At 41.8% G+C, this 18,163-nt stretch overlaps 1 protein-coding gene across 2 annotated transcripts in view; it reads left to right on the plus strand.

The window, feature by feature from the left end:
* LOC102796279 (nuclear factor of activated T-cells, cytoplasmic 1-like) overlaps positions 1-17,079 on the plus strand; it is a 60,170-nt gene extending 43,091 nt beyond the window's left edge. For both annotated transcript variants that reach the window (XM_006794865.3, XM_087848096.1), the window contains exon 10: positions 15,145-17,079. In XM_006794865.3, the coding sequence (XP_006794928.2) occupies positions 15,145-15,200 (56 nt within the window). In that variant the 3' untranslated portion in view covers positions 15,201-17,079. The remainder of the gene's footprint in view (positions 1-15,144) is intronic.
* Positions 17,080-18,163: the final 1,084 nt, after the last annotated feature.

An 18,163-nucleotide genomic window follows, 5' to 3' on the forward strand; every position in this document is an offset into this window, starting at 1 on the left:
CCCGACTCTCATCAGCCAGAGGAAATGTGTCTCTCTGGCTGGGCCCAGGTTTTACACAGCCCCTGAGAAATCACTCAACTTATCAACGGTGAGCTACTGTACCGTAAGGAGCTGGGTTAGCAGGGAGGGGGTCTGAGATGTAAACACCCCTAACTGCCGTAGACACAGTCTCCATTGTAAAGTGCTGAACTCTTCCCTCTGCTGCGATAGAAGCATTACTAACTTCAGTGTGAGCCATGATATGATGGTTCTTTTTTGTTTTTTCTGCAATGAGGTTTTATGGGAAGACTCCAGTTGGCAGTCAGATCACCGTTGGAGCTCCCATTTTCACTCAGTGGCATGTTGGCTCTCACCTGCTTACAGCCTCACTTCTCCTACCTGGAATTAAGGCCAAATATCAGCGTGGTTTAGGGAATGGAGGCGAGAAGAGGCTGAAACACCCTTCTGCTAGGCGACTACGCCTTGTTGCATTGTTGACTCACTGTGGTAAACAACTCATAGTGGGGCTCTTGTAAAAGCAAAGATTTCAGACGTTTCGTACTTACTCGCAGCCCGCTATCTGTACTTTATGAGCTAGAAAAATGGCAGTCAAATGAGATCAGTGGGTACACAAATAGAATTTTATGAATAACTCGGTCTGAAGGATTACGTTTGTCTTGTTAGCTGAACTAATTAAGCCAAAAAAGAAAAAAAGAAAAGAAAGCTTTAATGACATCATGTTTTTGTCATATATTTTAAGGCGCACTTCTGGTGACATCGCTTCCTGTGACATATCTTGGTCTACATATGAAAAACACAGGTTACACAAACCTAAGCTACTATTCTGAGACTTATTTTTCTTGCCTTGGAAACCTGTTCCTGCTGTTTATAGGTATTTTGCTGTGGTTGCGAGTAGAGTAGAGTAGAGCAGAGGCGATGTGTTGGCAGTGTGAGGCATTCGGGGCCTATGAGGCTGCTGCCGTGTGTCCTGTCTCATTAGCTGCTGCTGTGATGGGTGATATCATGAAACGTAACTGAATGCAGCACGCAGCAAAGGAACTACTGTTAATCAGAGAGCCAGATTTCTACCACCTGCCTCTCTGGGAAACAGAGGGCCCTTATTCCCTAAAATAAGAAAAACACAGAGTGCAAACCAGCCTCTGCTGATTTCTGACATTTGACATATGTGCTCTGGTTTCCTTGTGTTGCAAGGTAGTTTTTTAGATGGGAGCGTTGGGGTGGGGGTGGGGGATTGCGATTGTTTCCTCCTCAATTCAAAACTAGTGTGCTTTTTACTAACTGAAAACAGAATTGTTGTTGATCCTTCTTTCCTCCTTCCTTCGCTGCCCAACTCCCAACCCCCAGCAACAAAAGCGGAATTCTAGCCTTCCCGAGGATCCCTGTCCACCACCAGTGCTTCTGAAGGCAACTCAAAGCATTCTTCATGGAAACTTTTACACATCCTGGCAAGGTGCCCAGACCCCAGGACTCCGCAAAACCCCTAATGATGATTGAGCGTGCGTCCTCACTGCGCTGAAAACATGCTGAGTCGCTAACATTGGAGTGTGCCGCAAGGCTTCATTGGGGTGGGAGGGGGGCAGAAGACTGCAAGATTTGGGGGTTGAAGTGCCTAATGGGACTCACTAAAGCAGGGCTACTCCTGTATGTTTAGACAGCATTAGTATACTATACGTGCGTGCGTGTTTTTTCGCTATTAGTTGGTCGACTCGGCTTAGATGTGGAAGCACTGTAAGTGACATCGTGTGCTTTCACACCACTCCACCTCTGACCCGCTGGCCTTTTGGGAGCAGGTCAAGCTTCAGCTAATAGTATACAGAAAGAAAGGCTGTCTTGTGGTTAAGTGCAATGCCTAGAACATAGTCTCCTTCTACACATAGTGATATTGACGGGTACAAGAAAACGCGTGATGGCTTTTTTATTATTTATGGCCACAAAGAGGATGTGGATATTTTACTGTTATTGTTATTGCTGCCTTCTCATATTAGGAATCCCGTTTTCCTGGCAGCCCTTGACGTGGCGAAGTATAAGTAAAAGTTTGGGCTTGCTGCAGAAGTTTTACAGTCATGGGAAAAATTAATAGGTGGGTGCACTCTTGGCTTGGCCTTTAAGACCATCAAAGCTATGGATCAACAACTACACATCTGGGATCAGCAATAGATTAGCTTCAATTTCTTCTCATTAAGATTAAAAACCATTATTTTTACTGTGTGAATTGAGCAGCTTTGGCTCTTATTACCCATTATCAGATACTACAGGCCTTACTAAGCACTTTAGAGAATATGCTGTTCGGTAAATATGAAGATCAACTTGTGGTATGAGCTGTGTAAGTGTAAGTAAATGCTTTGCTTGATCCCATGAGCTTGTTAATTGTAGTTATTTTCATAGCACTGGAAAAGATGATAGCATGCTGGTGATAAAAAATAAAAAATAATACTAATAATACTACTAATAATAATAATCTTTAGACCCTGTCGCAGCACACAGCTGGATACATGAAGTAATTCCCATAAAGCACATAACAGTGTGGTTAAACTTGCTGATTTACAATCTGACGTGTAGGAGTTAAAATGGAGGTACATTAATGGGACCCAGGGAATTCAGTGGTGTCCTTGCTGAAGAGAAATACATTTGCACTTGAGTGGAAGTCCTCTAGATTACCTTAGCTCTGTTTCCTTTTACATCTCTTTTATGTCTGTCCCGCTGGCTGAACATAAGAGCATGTAGATTCCTGGTTGTGATCATAATATATTTTTTGTAACACATTTTGAAACCCACTCAATTACAGACCCTATTGCCCAAGATTGCTCGCAGTTTAGCAAATGATTGGATCCAAGTGGTTACATATGACAGTGGCAATGGGGTTACCTTATTTGTGCTTTGATTTTAAGCTCTTTGTAAAACCATTGGGAATATTATTATAGTTCTGATAGAAGCAGCAAGATGAATCTGTACGAATTCGATCCATTTATTACCGCAACAGGTTGGCTTTAATGCCTGAGTGTGTGTGTGTCTGTGTGTGTGTGTGTGCACCCCAAACCCTTGCAGCTGAGCCAGAGGATCTGGTCTGGTTTCAGTCGCTCCGTCATAATATCCACAGTCACCGAGAAAGAATGCGTCTGCTGAAAATGTGCAGCTAAATTATCTAAACAAATTGGGTTTCTTTTGTGTCTGGGATCTACACACGGACACATTTAGATGAAAGACTTTGATTCTGGTTTTGAATGGGTTTCGCATTTCTTTTGCCAAATATCAGAAGTGCGTGACGCAGAACTGCTACCGTAAAGAACGGTGTCTTATTTTTTCTTCGTCGCGCACTGTGTGGCCTTCTGTGGAAGCATATTACCTGGCATCAATAGGAAAACGGACTTCGGCGAAGCATGCAATCAAATATAGCAGAGTAAAGCCACATGGCGCACTAGATGCATCCTTCTCCAGACTCATCTGAGTCTATTCATTAAGGCTATATTATTCCAGTTCATCGTATGTCATGTATTTCTTATAGTTTCTCCTGACACAGCCGTTTAGAGGCTCGGTTTATGTGGCTCACATTCTGAGGTTTAGGAAACACGTGCTGAAAAGCCACCGAGCCACACGGATCACAGCAGGTCAGGACTGAGACAGGGCCTGTGGCTTGGCTTGGGATCTTCCTGTGTATATCTGTGATCATAGAGCTACCACCTCATGCCAGACACTCTCATTACCGAATCGTAACATGACAAATGTCAGTGTGGTTGACGGCTCTGACTGGATGATTTCCGAGCAGGTCTCCTTCTTCCATGAAGCTCTGAAGGCTGCATTTAAGCTGTGAATTCAGCTGCATCCAAGCTTTTATCTGTTCATTTTCTAGCTGACATTTTATGACACTCAAGGCTGTTTCAGTATACATCATCCGTGGGGAAAGGCGGGTTCGTGCCAGTTGCACAACTCAAGCCTCCTCAGTGATCTCGGTGATTCGACTGGTATTTTGTTTTTTTATGACATAAACATTTTGTCCAGTCCACAATAATTCATCACCAACCTTAAAACACTGTTCCTCTGTGGAGATAGTGAGTCTTACTCTGAACACCACAAATGCTGCGCAGTCACAGAAACCATAAATTTGCCCTGAATCTTGGATATTTCCTCCTGGCATTAAATAATATGAGCACATGGAAAACTCATACAGTCCATACAAACACCCAAGAAGCACAACTGATTTAAAAGCAAGCATTTTTTTTGTTTTAGTCTTTTACCAGGGAGGTCAGGGGTCAGGAACAACTCCTGGACAGCAGCCCAGGAGCTTAGAGAGGGTCTTGCCCGAGGATCTTCCATTTGAACGTAGAGTAGTAACCACAGTGAGATGCTTGCTCCTAGCATATGTATTTAGGGGATATAAATACCTGCGGCATCAGTAAACAGGAGCAGGTCTCCTTCCCAGACCACTTAATAACAGCTTCCCATCTGAAATTTGTTATGTCAGTGAAATTGTATCCTTTAGCGACGGATGTCAACAGAGAGGTTTGTTCCAGGCGGGTGGGATGGGGAAAGCCGTTGGGTTTTGCAACAGTTGGCAGAGTACACTGTCTCCTCTATGCACAAATGCTTCAGAAAGCAGAACGTGGGGGAGATAGTCAAAAAGACAAAACACGAGGACGGAGAAGGAGCATCAAGACAGAATTTATAAGAGGGTGGGAGATAAAGATTTAAACTTTGAAAGGAGAGAGTAGTAACACATAAAAGAATATAAGACAAACGAGCATGGCCTTTCCTTTTACTAAGTTTAATGACAAATCACTGTAAATATACCGAGAGGAACAGACGCACATAATTTCATTCTTCTTCTTTTTTCTTATTTTTTTTCTTAGCGCACTCCTGTACTCATGAAGAGTTTATCAGAAGTTTCAGATTTTTTAGGCCAGGAGATGCTCATCATCCCCTCACATCCAGGAATATTCAGCGAGCATGTGGAGAAGCAGGTCAGCCATAGAAATAAAGTAGACAGAGACACAGACAGAGATGGAGGAGAAAGAGGGGAAAATCTGAGGTGGAAGAAAGTAGCATGTAATCTTGGTGATTTTCCCTGGCTTCCATCGCCCCTGTTCTTTACACACACACACACACACACGCAAACAGATGGACACTATGAGCTCTTTTCACAGCTAAAGCTGTTATAACCAAGACACTGAAAGTCAAAGAAAGAAAAACACAACCAAAGTGAAAGATCACATTTTCTTCCTGCCCCAGCAGCGACCACTTGCAGAGAGCAGTGGGTGAATGGGTTTCTTTCATTGGAGGGGATGATCGTAACCGCTGAACTGTGAGTGTCCTGCTATTGACATATGACCCATGGAGGTTTTACACCTCAACTGGCCCCCCAATTCTCAGATTGTACTCAGCTGAGCCCAAAGCGACATGGTAACATAAAGGAAAATCCTATGATTGCTTATTTCCAAAAGCATAAGAAAACCCTTTAGAAGCATTTTATTAAGCTTTGTGGTATTGAAAGATTATATAACAAAAGACAATTACTACTGTAAAGACACAGAAATTAAGTTCTTTATCGTCCCTCTGGATTCTTTGCTAGCTTTGTGTTAGCATGCTGTCTGTGCAGGTGCTTGCAACAAGCCAAAGTTGTGTTAGCAGTATAATGCAGTTGTTTCTGTCATAGATACAGTTTGTATTTTACCTTTTCAGGCATTAAAAATAATGCCCATATTGCCAGTCCTGAAAGGTTGCAGACCACTCCAACATTTTCCTCCTACTGCAAATGAATTGAAATCAGCTGATTTTAGAGTGCAAGAAGAAAAAAAAGAAAGTTCCTTTATGTCTTTTGTGCATTATATTGCTGCGCTACTGAAAAACGTAAAGTTTTCAGTAACGCTTGGAAAACATTAACCCCAACACTGGTTGTCAGCCATGTCATGTAAATTCTTCATTTCACTTTAAAGAAATTCAAGATTCAAGATTCTTTCAAGGTTCAAAGAAAAGAAAATTCTGCCTACAGTTAAACTTTGGGCTCTGAAAACGTAATCTGCTCGTTAGTGATGGTGAAGAGAGAAAGTTTCAATGAAGCGTTACTATAGAAATGTATTAGTAAGACTTTTTAATAATTCACCCTTCATACAGTGTGTAACTAATGACTTCATTAATTCTTTATAGGTCATTTACTAATGTCTTGTAGGTTATAAGCTATTAATCTTTAACTTTTGGGGTGTGCAGAAGAAAAAAAAACTCTGTGGTTAATTGGCATTGGTAAATTTTTTATTAACCACTATTAAAGCCATTATCTACATTTACAAAGAGTCTCCTGCTAGAGAGCAATGCTATTATTTTTCAGCCCTAAAAACTGCAAACATACTTTTCTGATAGACCCCACAGTTCCTACTACTAGAGGACAAACTAATTCTTTCTGCTCATGTAGTAAATCAGCCATGACGAATCTGCGGGGAGCTGGACTTGGAAAGCTCTGTGTCTAAGCTCTATGTGAATGAAAACATCACGTACACTTTAATTAGATCAGTTAGATTTACTGTAGGATGGAGTAGCAGCGCAGGCTCTCGTTTCTTTTAAGTTATTCAAGTGGAAGGTTCTCTCACCACCAACTGTTGAGTTTGTAAGATATTAAACGCCGCGAACAGAAGCAGGTGAAGATGTGCGTCTGTGATTTACAGGTGGCCAACAATGTCTCCGTTTCACCCACTGTCTGCGAAAGTGTAGCTGTCTTCACCTTCAGCTCTGAGACAGTCTGGGTTTCTTGACAGCTATACAGTCTCCAGATGGATGTACGCTTGTCTATGAAAATCAAAGCGAGGTCAAGGGTGTTGGAAAGGAGATAAGAGAATATTTGGCCACGATTGGCTCTCTCTACCTTCCAGCGAATAAATCCATGATGTGCCCCAAGGAGGGCCTCCCCCTCTGTGTCCTCCTGAGTGTAGGCTTTAAAGCTACAGGGGCAATAGTTGGGGTGAGCAGACAGGGTGTTAATCAGATAACTCTCAGCTTCAGTAGAGATCACTAGAGCGCCACGGGGATGCTGAAAGAGAGAGGCCATGTTCCCGTGAGCAGCAGAAGCTTTTTAAGATTTAGTTAGCTTAGTATACTTTTCAGTGCCTTATCTCTCTACGCAAACCAGCCATCCAGCTCAGCAAGATCCTAGATAAGTGCAACTGTTGCTTTCATCAGCGCATTCAAGCCAAAACAAACAATAAGACGCTGGGGTTGACAACAAATGTCCAACTTTAGCATGCCAAAAGCTAATGCGTTTTCATGGATGTCTAAAGAGACGGGTTAACTTAAGACCATGACTTGCTGCTACACCAAAACCAGCCATCCATCTATGATGAATAGCAAACAATAAAGCTCACAGTGAGGTAAGCCTTTTTGGACACAGAGAATATAATTTATATATAAACAGAAGAAAACAAGTCTGAAATCCCACATTTCAGCTGACAGGCAACAGGTGATTTAAAGAAGCCCACTACAAATGCAGTTGTAAATTATATTATATGCAGGTGCACTGCCAAATTCTCACCCAAACGACTGCAGCCTACTTGAAGTATGATTGTTTCAATATGCTCATATTTTTAGACTCCGTTCCATAATTCAAAAAAAAAGAAAGAAAGCTGTGAAATCCCGAGCCGTCTGCGGCGGGAGCATACGTTTCTAATTCCAAATCAATCACGGCGAGTTTATCAGATGGCCGAGTTATTTTACCATAAACCCATTGGTAATGAGCCATGCAAAGGGTTTTAATCTGTCTCCTTTCATATCTCAGCTGCTGAGATGTGCGAGTTTTGCTCGGTTTGGTGCTATTTTTTTCAGGCTTTGGTGTTTGCTTTATGCATTCATGCTCTGCTAGTTGCGTGAAACGGAGCTTTTGATTTCACATGATCTGTACACACAGAAGCTCTTTAGCGTGTTGCTTTTATGTTTGCTTTTGTTTGATAAACACTTTGATTGCTGTGTTTTGTTGTGGTATTCTTCCACGGTAACTTTTTTTAAAGGCAATTTAACGCAATCAAGCGGACCCCTGCAATCAAAATAACAGAAAGCGCTTTTTGTGCTAAACATTCGAGCATCTGCGCTGCACTCTGTGACATCACCTGTCAATCGACTAGTGCGGCTCGTACTGCAGCATCCTTTTTTATCCTTCTTAAAAAGTGTAAAATGCTCGTGAACTATAACGCCAGACAAAGACTGTTATTCCTCGTGACGCACTCGTAACGCCTCACACGCCAAATTCAGAGAAGTCAGTGATGAGGGCACCAGAGAGTAGCTCCAACCATGTAAACACCTCCCCCTCATCCTCCCCAGAGAGCGACCTCAAGCGAGTACACCCGGGCCTCCTGGGCCTGGGAGGAAATGAGAGGAGGAGGGAAGTGAAAGGCTCACAAAAAGAGAGACAGAGTGAGGTGAGATAGGGAGCGGCAGAGCACACCAAGCAAGATCAAAGACAAAGGTTCTGCGCCGCGGCGGCCAAAATAAGCATATCACTGGTGGGGCTTTCAGTAAAAGTTGTTGTCTTTAGGGTTCTAATTTGGTATGCTGCTGTTTCATTGTTCTCCAGCCTCTCTAGCAAATTTTGGATACTTTTCGGTGACTGTGGGCTGAGGCAGGCAACCCTGAACTCTTCCGATTCGTCTGATTACAGAGAGCCATAAAGCATGCACTCGGAAGGGAGAGGCGCATCGGAGACTCAGGTGGAGATTAGACCCCAGCTCCACTTTGTCTCTCCACATGAGGCGCAGAGAGTATGTCATCATTATTTCTCAAGGCTGCTCCAGCTCTCTCATCCAACTGAGCCAGGAGTCCTTGTCTAAAAACAGCAGCAGACATATTGATTGGAAATCTGTTCAGCGACATCAGAGCACTTACTGTTTACACTCTATACTTTATTTCTTTTTTTTTTTGTGCCGCTAAAAAAAAAATTAAAAATAGAAAGCTAATTTACTCCTTCTAATTCAATCTCATCAGTAGTGATTCAGTAGGTTCATTCAGGGATGGGACAATGTGGAAATGGGTGCACATGAAGCCAGAGGGTAAAATGAAACAAACAAAAAACAGCACAAGATTTAATACTTTTGTATTTAAATGATTTAAGCATACAACACACAAAATTGGTAAATCTGCCTATGTAAATGTATTGTAGTCTCAGAAAAACATGCACCACAAAGACCTGATCCCTAAACAACAGAGTAGCTTTTCTCTAAATGGGAACACACTGACAACGTATTAAGATAATAGTGCTTTTTAACAGCAAAAGAATTGACGCAGACCTTTTGCACTATTTTTACATCATCAAGGCTCCTCGTGTCTGCAGGCAGCACTCACTCGCAGACTGAGAGGTGAACTGTTGGTCTATAGCTTGCTTACTCTTAATCCACTCTTTGGCAGCTGAATAGTCCGGCAATCTTGTTGGGGGGAGGGGGAGAAAATTTAATCAAACTAAAAATAGTAAAGTGGGAGAGACAGAAATAAGACTTTTAGGGTTAGGCATGTGTCACCTATCATTACGCTCCTCATCTATTATTTCTCTCATGATTATCTCTAGCCATGACTCCACGTCCAAAATCAATGAAGTGAATTTCGTGGGATCGCTGTTCACCTCAGCAGTGTGAGGAGATCACCACACATCGGTGCTCTGCAGCTGTTGCAGGGCAGCTGTAAAAAAAACCTCAGTTCTCAGGGTAAACTCGGCTTTGTCTTAAACCTATTCACTGTGGCCCTGTCTCCCCCCCCCCCCCCCCCCCCCCCCTCCTTTTTTTTTCTTCTCTCCAACTCCTCTGTCAGCTGAGGAGACTGAGCGATTCCACATGGGAAAGCCTGGGGCTTCACAGATCAGCCTAACTGTGGGGATGAAATATACTGTCTGTACATATCATCACATCATTAGGCCCAAAGGGATCCCTGCAATGGATTAGAAGCTGTCTACCTGCAAGGCTCAGATGAATTTATGAAGCACTTTATCACGATGAAGCATGAGCGGAACGCTTTGTCTCTTTCCATTTGTGTTTATCTGTGGGAATAAGGATCGCGTCTCCTTCGGTTTCGCTCGCTCTCTTTCACTTACTCCATGCTGACTTCTCTGTCTGTGTCATTTTATGCGCGTGTGCGTTCCGACCTTTCACCCCCCCTCCTCCCTATTTTTGACACTGCTGGTGATTAGCGTAAGATAAGTGACGCTGTGTCAGAGCCTCTCCGTCCAGCCGCTCGAGCTGTGTGTGGGAGGCAGCAAATTGTCCATTAAGTGTTTCTGCTGAGGCCGAGAGAAGATTTGATATAGTGGGGAAACAAAAGTAATATGTACCAGGAAATTCAATTGTCTCTCTCCGGCAAGTTTGAGCTTTAGTTCGGCTTCCCCACCAAATCAATTTCACATGAAAGTACGAGGTCAGATGAGGTTTAACTGTGAGTCCTTCTCGCAGCTAGTCTCCTTTTACTCACTCCGAGGTAGTGTACAGATTGGGTGGCGATTCGATTTTTGTGTGTTTACATGAAAGAACTTGTGTGACTCAGGCAAACTTCCTCACGTGCTGCCGAGAGTCTCGGGGCCACAATAGAAGGAAACTTCCTCTTCTCTCTCACAAAACCCGATGTGGTACTACAGGAGGTACGAGCAAGCACAGGAAACAATCACCTTCACTACAGTGTGAAGGTCCTTGACCCTAACACAGCTGCAGCTGGCACACGTGAAAGTAAGGGGAGTTCAGGAAGGTGCCCTCCACTTCTTCAGTATCAAGAGACTTCGAGCGGCAGAACAGAAGTCACTGCCAGGAACCTGTTGTTGCAACCTTACGTACGGAGGTCACGTACGGAGGCCGGGGTGAGGTGAAGTCTCTTGCTCTCTCTCGCTGTCAGGTGTTTGCCAGTCAGGCCTGATTTGACTACAGGGGATCGTGTTTCGACAGCAGGAACCTCCAAGAGGCTCTCAGGCCTCGAGGCTCCGCATCTCTCCAGACCACAGGGCATCCTCTGTTCTCTAAGGAAGCCCGGCTGTTATCGAACCCCAGTGCACAGCACTATCCCGTAACAATGCTAACTAAATCCCCAGTGCAGTTCAGGTTCACACTGAACTCTTAGAAAAGCCAAATGAAGTCATATCAGGCGTGCTTGTATTACTGGATAAAAAGAAGCCAATTTGTAAGTAAGTAACAGTGAGGTATAGCAACTATGCTGTCGCTATATCAGTGCTCGTATATACTGTACCCTCCAAATTACGTCAGCAGCAGAGTGAATATGATGTTTTTGCTACCTAAGCTATTGGATTGGATTATTTAAAAGATGAAAGTAAGACATAACTACAGACCAGCTTTACTTTTTCTTCATGTATTGTGTCTTTATATGTAGATAAAATAGTGCATGTAGCCTCTGTTCTGAAAAGTAAAGCAAATCAGTGTGACCTAAACTTGTATTCATTCTAATGACCTTTCTGGTTGCAAAAAGAAGTCCAGCAAACACTTTAGCAAACACTCTCCTGATGAGTTTACGGTCTTAATCACAAATTATGCAAATTAAGTCTAATTTAATACAATATAATGTTAATTTCGGAAATAATACTCCTAGTTAGAGAAACTTTGTGTGATTTAAGGCGTGGTCAATTTGTTATTCTAAAAGCTGCAAGTACCGACAGCAGTCGTGTTAAATTTGCATACGCCGGTATATTCAGGATGTATACTAGAGCTGCCTCCATTACCGCCTTCTAGCAGGTTGAAAAACATCTTCCACGACAGTTGATACAGACTGGTTATTTTAGCGAGGTCAACGTTTATTCAGCCCGGAGTCACACCCAATGGAGGCAGGGATTTAGCAATTAGCTTTCCCTGCCAAGACACACTGGCAGGCCCTCACAAAGGTGAATTGTCCATAGAGCTGTTCACCTTGGCTGGCATCACAGTAAAGCGCAGTCATATTTTTGTGTCACTCTCACACCTGCCTGAAATAGATCTCCCAGCCACCCAGTCTGGAGTATAGGTCCTGACAGGTCCAGGCTGCGGTTTGCCGATTGCGTTGGCAGGGAAGCTTAATAAAGGATGCCACTCTGTTTAACTAAGCCTAGCAGGGCACGTGTTTTTTGTTTCCCTCGTTCTTTTTTTTTTCAGCAGGGGAATATTTGGAGCTCAGTTTTCCACTGTTTTTGTTTGTTCACGAGAGGGTATCCTCCCAGCTTTCCATTATTAACCTGGGCAACTGAAAAAAAGAAAAAAAAAAGTTTCCAGTGCTGTTGAGAGGGAAGCCAGGCCACTTTGCTTTCGTTATTGTAACATTACATGGAATCTTCTTTTTAACAATAGCATATAGCGATCACGAAAGTGGAAAAATAGCTCTCTGGCACTCTTTTTCAAAGGTTACACTTAGATTTACAAGGTTTGCTGATGAAATCTTATAATCCACACTTGCCAGTCCACGTTGTGCAACGGAAGAATTTTTTAAGCCAAATTTCATTTAGAACTAAATGTTCCTCCGAATGCTTGACAACCTTCCCCACTGCTGCATATTTGTGGTTATCTAGTCACCTCAAGGACGGTAAGACAGAGTCAAAAATGTAGTAAAGGAAAAACAGAGAGATAATTCTTTCTGGTTCATTTTTTCTCAAAAAAAAAAAAAGATACATAAGCTCAGGACAGAAAAGTAAAAATAAAAGTCTTTAGCTAAAACTGGATCATTTCAACTAATTTTTTTTTTTTTTTTAAAAGATGCGTGACATGCGAGACCTTTGGTTCTCTCAAAAACATTACCTGTGAGTTTTCTTTAAAAGGTCTTTGTTTCCCAGAACTTGTCACAACTAAATAGTGACATGAGTATTAAGATGCTATAAATAGCATCTTGGTGTTGTCTTGTGGTGCAACAGTTGGCCACATCCTGCTTCTAAAATTCTCACGTCGCTGACAGAGTACATAAATGAAACACAAGGGCCAGTGTTTTACCTTTCTTTTCTCTGTCACTATTTCTTCAGAATGGAACATCTTTGTGCTTGCCAATGGAAAGTATTAGTTGATAAAGGGCATCAAAATAACACTGCAGTTAATATGTGGGAGGAAGAGACGTCACGAATTTTTTCTTTTTCTTTTTTTGAACCGTGACTGAAATCAAGAAAAAGAAGCCACCACTTTTAATCTCAGAAATATGAATGGTATATTTCTGCTGCTGAACCGTCGGGTTTTCCCACCTCTTCTTAAGAACTAGCTGGCGATGTTTTCTCACCTCTCTGTGATCATTTCGTTGTGCATACATGTGCTTGCACTTCCTTCGTGTCCTGCAATGGTGGATCTAAAAATAACCACAGCATGTAAATGCTTGTTTAGCCCGGAGCGGAACAGGGTTGAAAACAGCCAACACTGTTGGCACAGGTTGAGTTTTTCCAATGGGAGTTCCTCCTGTTCAGGGAGGGGAGTCCCAACCAACTTGTGTGTGTGTGTGTGTGTGTGTGCATGCTTGTTTGTGTGTGTGAAAAGGTGGGCGTTTGCATACATAAAACAAGGACAGCTATTATTGTAGAGCCTGTGTGTCTTTTAAATCAAACATTATTTATGTCTTGTCTTGTTTCCTTGGTGGTTCTGCCATTTGATTCTGCATGGATCAGTTCAGCAAAACATTTTTTTATTAGCGCCTCAGCCATCAACATCACACTTTACTGAAATTAAGCAGCAGTTAAATGATATAGTACAAAAGGAGCTCCAAACAAGTTTTTCTCAGTTTTGTTTTTATCTTGATCTATGCTGATGCTTCATAATTCACCAAACAGTACGCAGTGATAACAAACGCAGGCCCACTCTGAACTTCAAAGTGGGTGGACTTCCTGCCTCGGCTCCGATGGTGGTTCCAGCAGACTCAGACTGCATCGGCCTGTCTTATCAAGGCGAGCTCTGTGACTATGAGGCTTCTTGTTTTTGTCGAGCAACAGGTCTCAGGGTCCTCGCCATCTTCTCAGTCACTTCCCTCTGTTTTGCCAAAGAACACAGAGAAGATAAAGGCAGGGGACTGATCTCTGTCTGCCCGACTGTGGGAAAAGCGCGGGCACAGGAACTGGTGCAGGAAACACAAGACGATGACTAAAAACAGGGATATTCGCATGGAGCCGAAATGAGTTGCGAATGACATTGATATGTTTGGACTGTGGCTTCTGATGTCCATGATGTCCTGATGTCAAGTATGCAGTGTAGTGTTGCTGTCTGAGATGTTCTCATGTTTAAAGTTTAAAGAGTTCGCTAATAAGAAAACATTAGAGTAGCTAGGAAGACTTCAGCCAAAAGAGGATTTGCCAACACGTGTAATTTATATTTGACACTATGACAGGTATCCAAGGCAACAGACAGGTCACAGATTTGGGGCAGAGGGCGTTGCAAAGTGGCTTGCAGGACAAGCGGGAATTGTATGCAGGATGCAGCTGAGTCATGAGGTGATACTGAAATCAGACGTTAGCAGATTATATACCAGGCTAACCTTAAAAAATATGAAAGTATGAACTCCCATATTTTTTGTGAAATGTTTTTTTCTTTCTACACTTAGACATTACTTGTTCCTAACCATGGTACTTTGACTTAATATAATAATTTGGAAATGTTTGATATACAAGCACAGAATTGAAATAATAAAGATCTCAAAATCGTATATGGCGTTAGGAACTGTCGAGATTAGGTAATACAACCCGAGTGGGTCACTGTCTTGTCTTGTAATTGAGCTTTGTAGAAGTTGTTGTTGTTGGGGTTTTTTTCTTTTTTGTGGCAAAAATGAATAAAAACAAAAGTGATCAACTACTGCACTTTGAGAAGTGGTGAGAGACTGATTTCAAAAGCTGCAAAAGCCAATATCCCCTGATCTTCACTCTATAAAATGAGTCATGCCCTAGAAAATAAACCTATTTATTTAGCCTAGGTGATTTCTTCAGGGTTTTACCTTCAGACTTTAGAAAGCCCCATCAAAGATATATGAGACATTTAAAAAGATAGGTATTAACCATGAAAAGTAAGCATAGCTCTTGAATATCACTTGAAATCTGACTGGAGCATCTGGTCCCCTGAGGTTCTGGGGCTCTGACTCCAACCTTTGTCAGTGTTCAAACAAACAACCCTTCAAGGCCAGTATTTTCATGAAATGTAATAATGCTTTAGCGTGTCATTAAATGGGAGCAGTTAATAAAGATCTCCTCTTTCTCTTTTGTTTCCACAGTTAATGAGATCATCAGGAACGACCTCTCCAGCATCTCGGTGCACACTCACGCATAGACCATTTGAGTCTCCTGCAGCAGCAGCAGCAGCACATACACGTCCAAAAGCAGCATCAACAAACGAGGACAAAAACAGCCAGAGATCCAGATTATAAAGAATGAAAGTTTGACCAGGATCTCCCACCTAACTATCGATGCCACCCGCTCCTCGTCAGTCTCAGACTCTCTGCAGGCTCACATTGACAATCACTGGCAAGCTCCATTTGAATAAACAGGTGAATGTTATATTTACAGAAACGAAAAAAGGGAAGTGATATATCAGGGGCAAAGTATACGATTACACTTGCCTTAATTCGCAGCTGATGTTTAGTGGACCAAACAACTCATAGAGACTGAGTTATTTTCTGTCGTTAACAAATGACAATCTTCATTTCGAGTGTGATCTGTACGTTAATGCATGGACAAGCTAATGGGACAATAAGTGTCAAGCTTCATCACTTCGGTTCATTTGTCTGCACAGTCAGTCCGCATCAACCAACTCGGTGCCTTACAGCAGTGCTATTGACAGCAAGCAGCAGCAGCAGTCAGGCAAATGCAAACGGTTCAGTGTAAAAACCCGACTGAAGTTTTCTATGACATTTTTTTGTATTATTTCAATTATTTGTTTACAGGGAAACAAAAAGGCTGGAACATCTATAGGAAGCATGTCAACTGATTCGAATTTTGTTTTGCCTGCTTCCTTATTATCTTTGTTCATTTATACGGAATTTTATGTATGATATTCTTTTGTATAAACATGTATTTGAAAATATGTATGCCTTATGCTCATATCATGCAGTTTGTTATCCCCCCGCCCCTTCCCCTGTCTTTCCCTCATATGATTTTGTAGCATTTCTGCTACCCTTCACCTTTACTTTTTCACCTTAGTGCCTATTTCCTTATCATCCTTTCCTGGTCTTCCAGTTTTCCACCCAGATCATGACATAATGATGCAAGGACAATCAGAGGATTTTTTTTTAAAGTACATATCCTATCAAAATTCCTGGTTTACAGGAGCGTAATAAGGCAGGTATCAGTTTTATTCTTTCCCAGCTGAGAGATTGTTGAACAAAGGTAAATGTACCTGCTGGATTTAAAGGGGAATACTTTTATAGATTTGTCTGTTACTTGTTGCTCTGCAGGTTTGCATGTAAATAGGCACAGGGATAATCTATACCACGGGCTCAGTTTTCCTTATCATCTGGGTGATTTCACTGGGGAGCTGACAGGACTGTTACTTACAGCTGGCAATAATTGATCTGAGTAGACCAAAGGATTTTATCTTTGGTGAAATTATTGTCAAAGTTTCTTTTTTTTTCTGTGACTGAGACTTTAGCATAGGATGGTTCCATCATACGAAAAAAAAGACATGCACTTTACCATAAACACAGAGCTGATTTTCTTGCCTCCAGACCAAATATTGTAGACTGATTTCCACTGTAGTGTCATAAACGCGCTTCTGTCAACTCTTCACATAAACACAGTCTTTTCCATGTCGTCTGTCTTTTGGAGCATGCACACTGTACTGATGTTGGGGATCATTTAGCTGATAGTAGCTTCCAGGATAGCTTTCCTAATACATTTTTCAACATATATTATAATAGCATGACTAAACTCTATCAATAAGGTTTGTATTTTGTGCCTTACTACCTTTCTTGGCTACAAAATTGTTGCAACTCTCTAATGCTTTTCTGTGTAGGCACAAGGTGAAATATATTTCTCTTTAATATTAAATATTTATGAAAAATAATGAAATGTGTTTTAAGTGCATTTAATGTGTTCTCAAAAATGACCTAATAAATGGCATATTGGTGACCATAAGTAACAAATGTCCCAGTGTTATATTTGTAAGTGAGTAAGTTGATTGTTGAAAAAAAAAGTTAACAAATATTTGATAATAAAGTAAAAAAAAAGAAAGAAAAGCATTGTGTTGAGTAGTAGCGTCCCTATTTCCTTTAACTTGTTTGAATTGAATAAAAAAGTAATTAAAACATTCAAAGAAAATTTTTCTTTTAAAAAATTTGTCTCTAAAATAAATTTTGTAAGACTAGCAAAGCACCAGCCCAGCAATTAAATCACTGGACGTCTGTGAGAGGAAAAACTGTGCATTCTAACACTGATTTTTAAATTCAGAGCTTGCAAGTTTTCTCTTTGCCAGCCACACTGCACAGTACAACACTGCAGGATAAAATGCAACAAGCTGCTGATATGCCAAGTACAAGCGGAGACATGCGTATTTTCCGGTGAGTATTGTTAGTGGTGGGTAGTTAGAAGCGAACCAGCTCCTCGTCATGGGATCTGTGCCACGCTCCTGTGTACCACCTGCCAGTCCTCCAGACTTTTTCCGTTCAGCAAAGTTATGAAGCGCCCATCCCCATAGTAACAGAAGGCAGGCCTAGGCGGTGCTCCCCTGTTTGACCGAGGTAAGCCCAAAATAGAGCCACTATTTACAGATACAGTCACGCCCCTTTTTCCTGGCACCCTGTCCTTCTTACCTTAGTCTTCCTCTCGCAGCACCATACCCTTTGACACAGTGGCGAAATGACTCCGGGCTACGGTTTCCAAAGCCGAAGCAGTGGTCCATAAAAGTGAAATATCAATGGCGCAAGGACAAACGCAGCTTTAGGATCTTTTCTTATCGGTTAAATTTTTGTTTAGAAGTACAGAAACACGAAAATCTTTGACTGTATGATGTGGAAATCAACAATTCACAGCATAAAGAATTTACAGCCGAAATAAGCACCTAATTAACTTAAACAGTTACTCAAAAGTTGTTTCATTTTTAATAAACACCGTACATATAAGCATGGCATAGCTTAGCAAAAAGCCCAGAAGCAAGGAGACACAATCAGCCCAAGGGCAACCAAATCTCATTTGGCAGCATGTGTAATTGATAAATGTGGTGGGGAAAGAGAGTGTATGTGTTAAACACAGTTTATTTCACAATGTGTTTGCTCATCACTCTTAGAAGAGCTGGTAGAC

This window comes from Neolamprologus brichardi, chromosome 11 (assembly GCF_056152115.1).
Source record: "Neolamprologus brichardi isolate AB-2024 chromosome 11, ASM5615211v1, whole genome shotgun sequence".
Taxonomy (NCBI): domain Eukaryota; kingdom Metazoa; phylum Chordata; class Actinopteri; order Cichliformes; family Cichlidae; genus Neolamprologus; species Neolamprologus brichardi.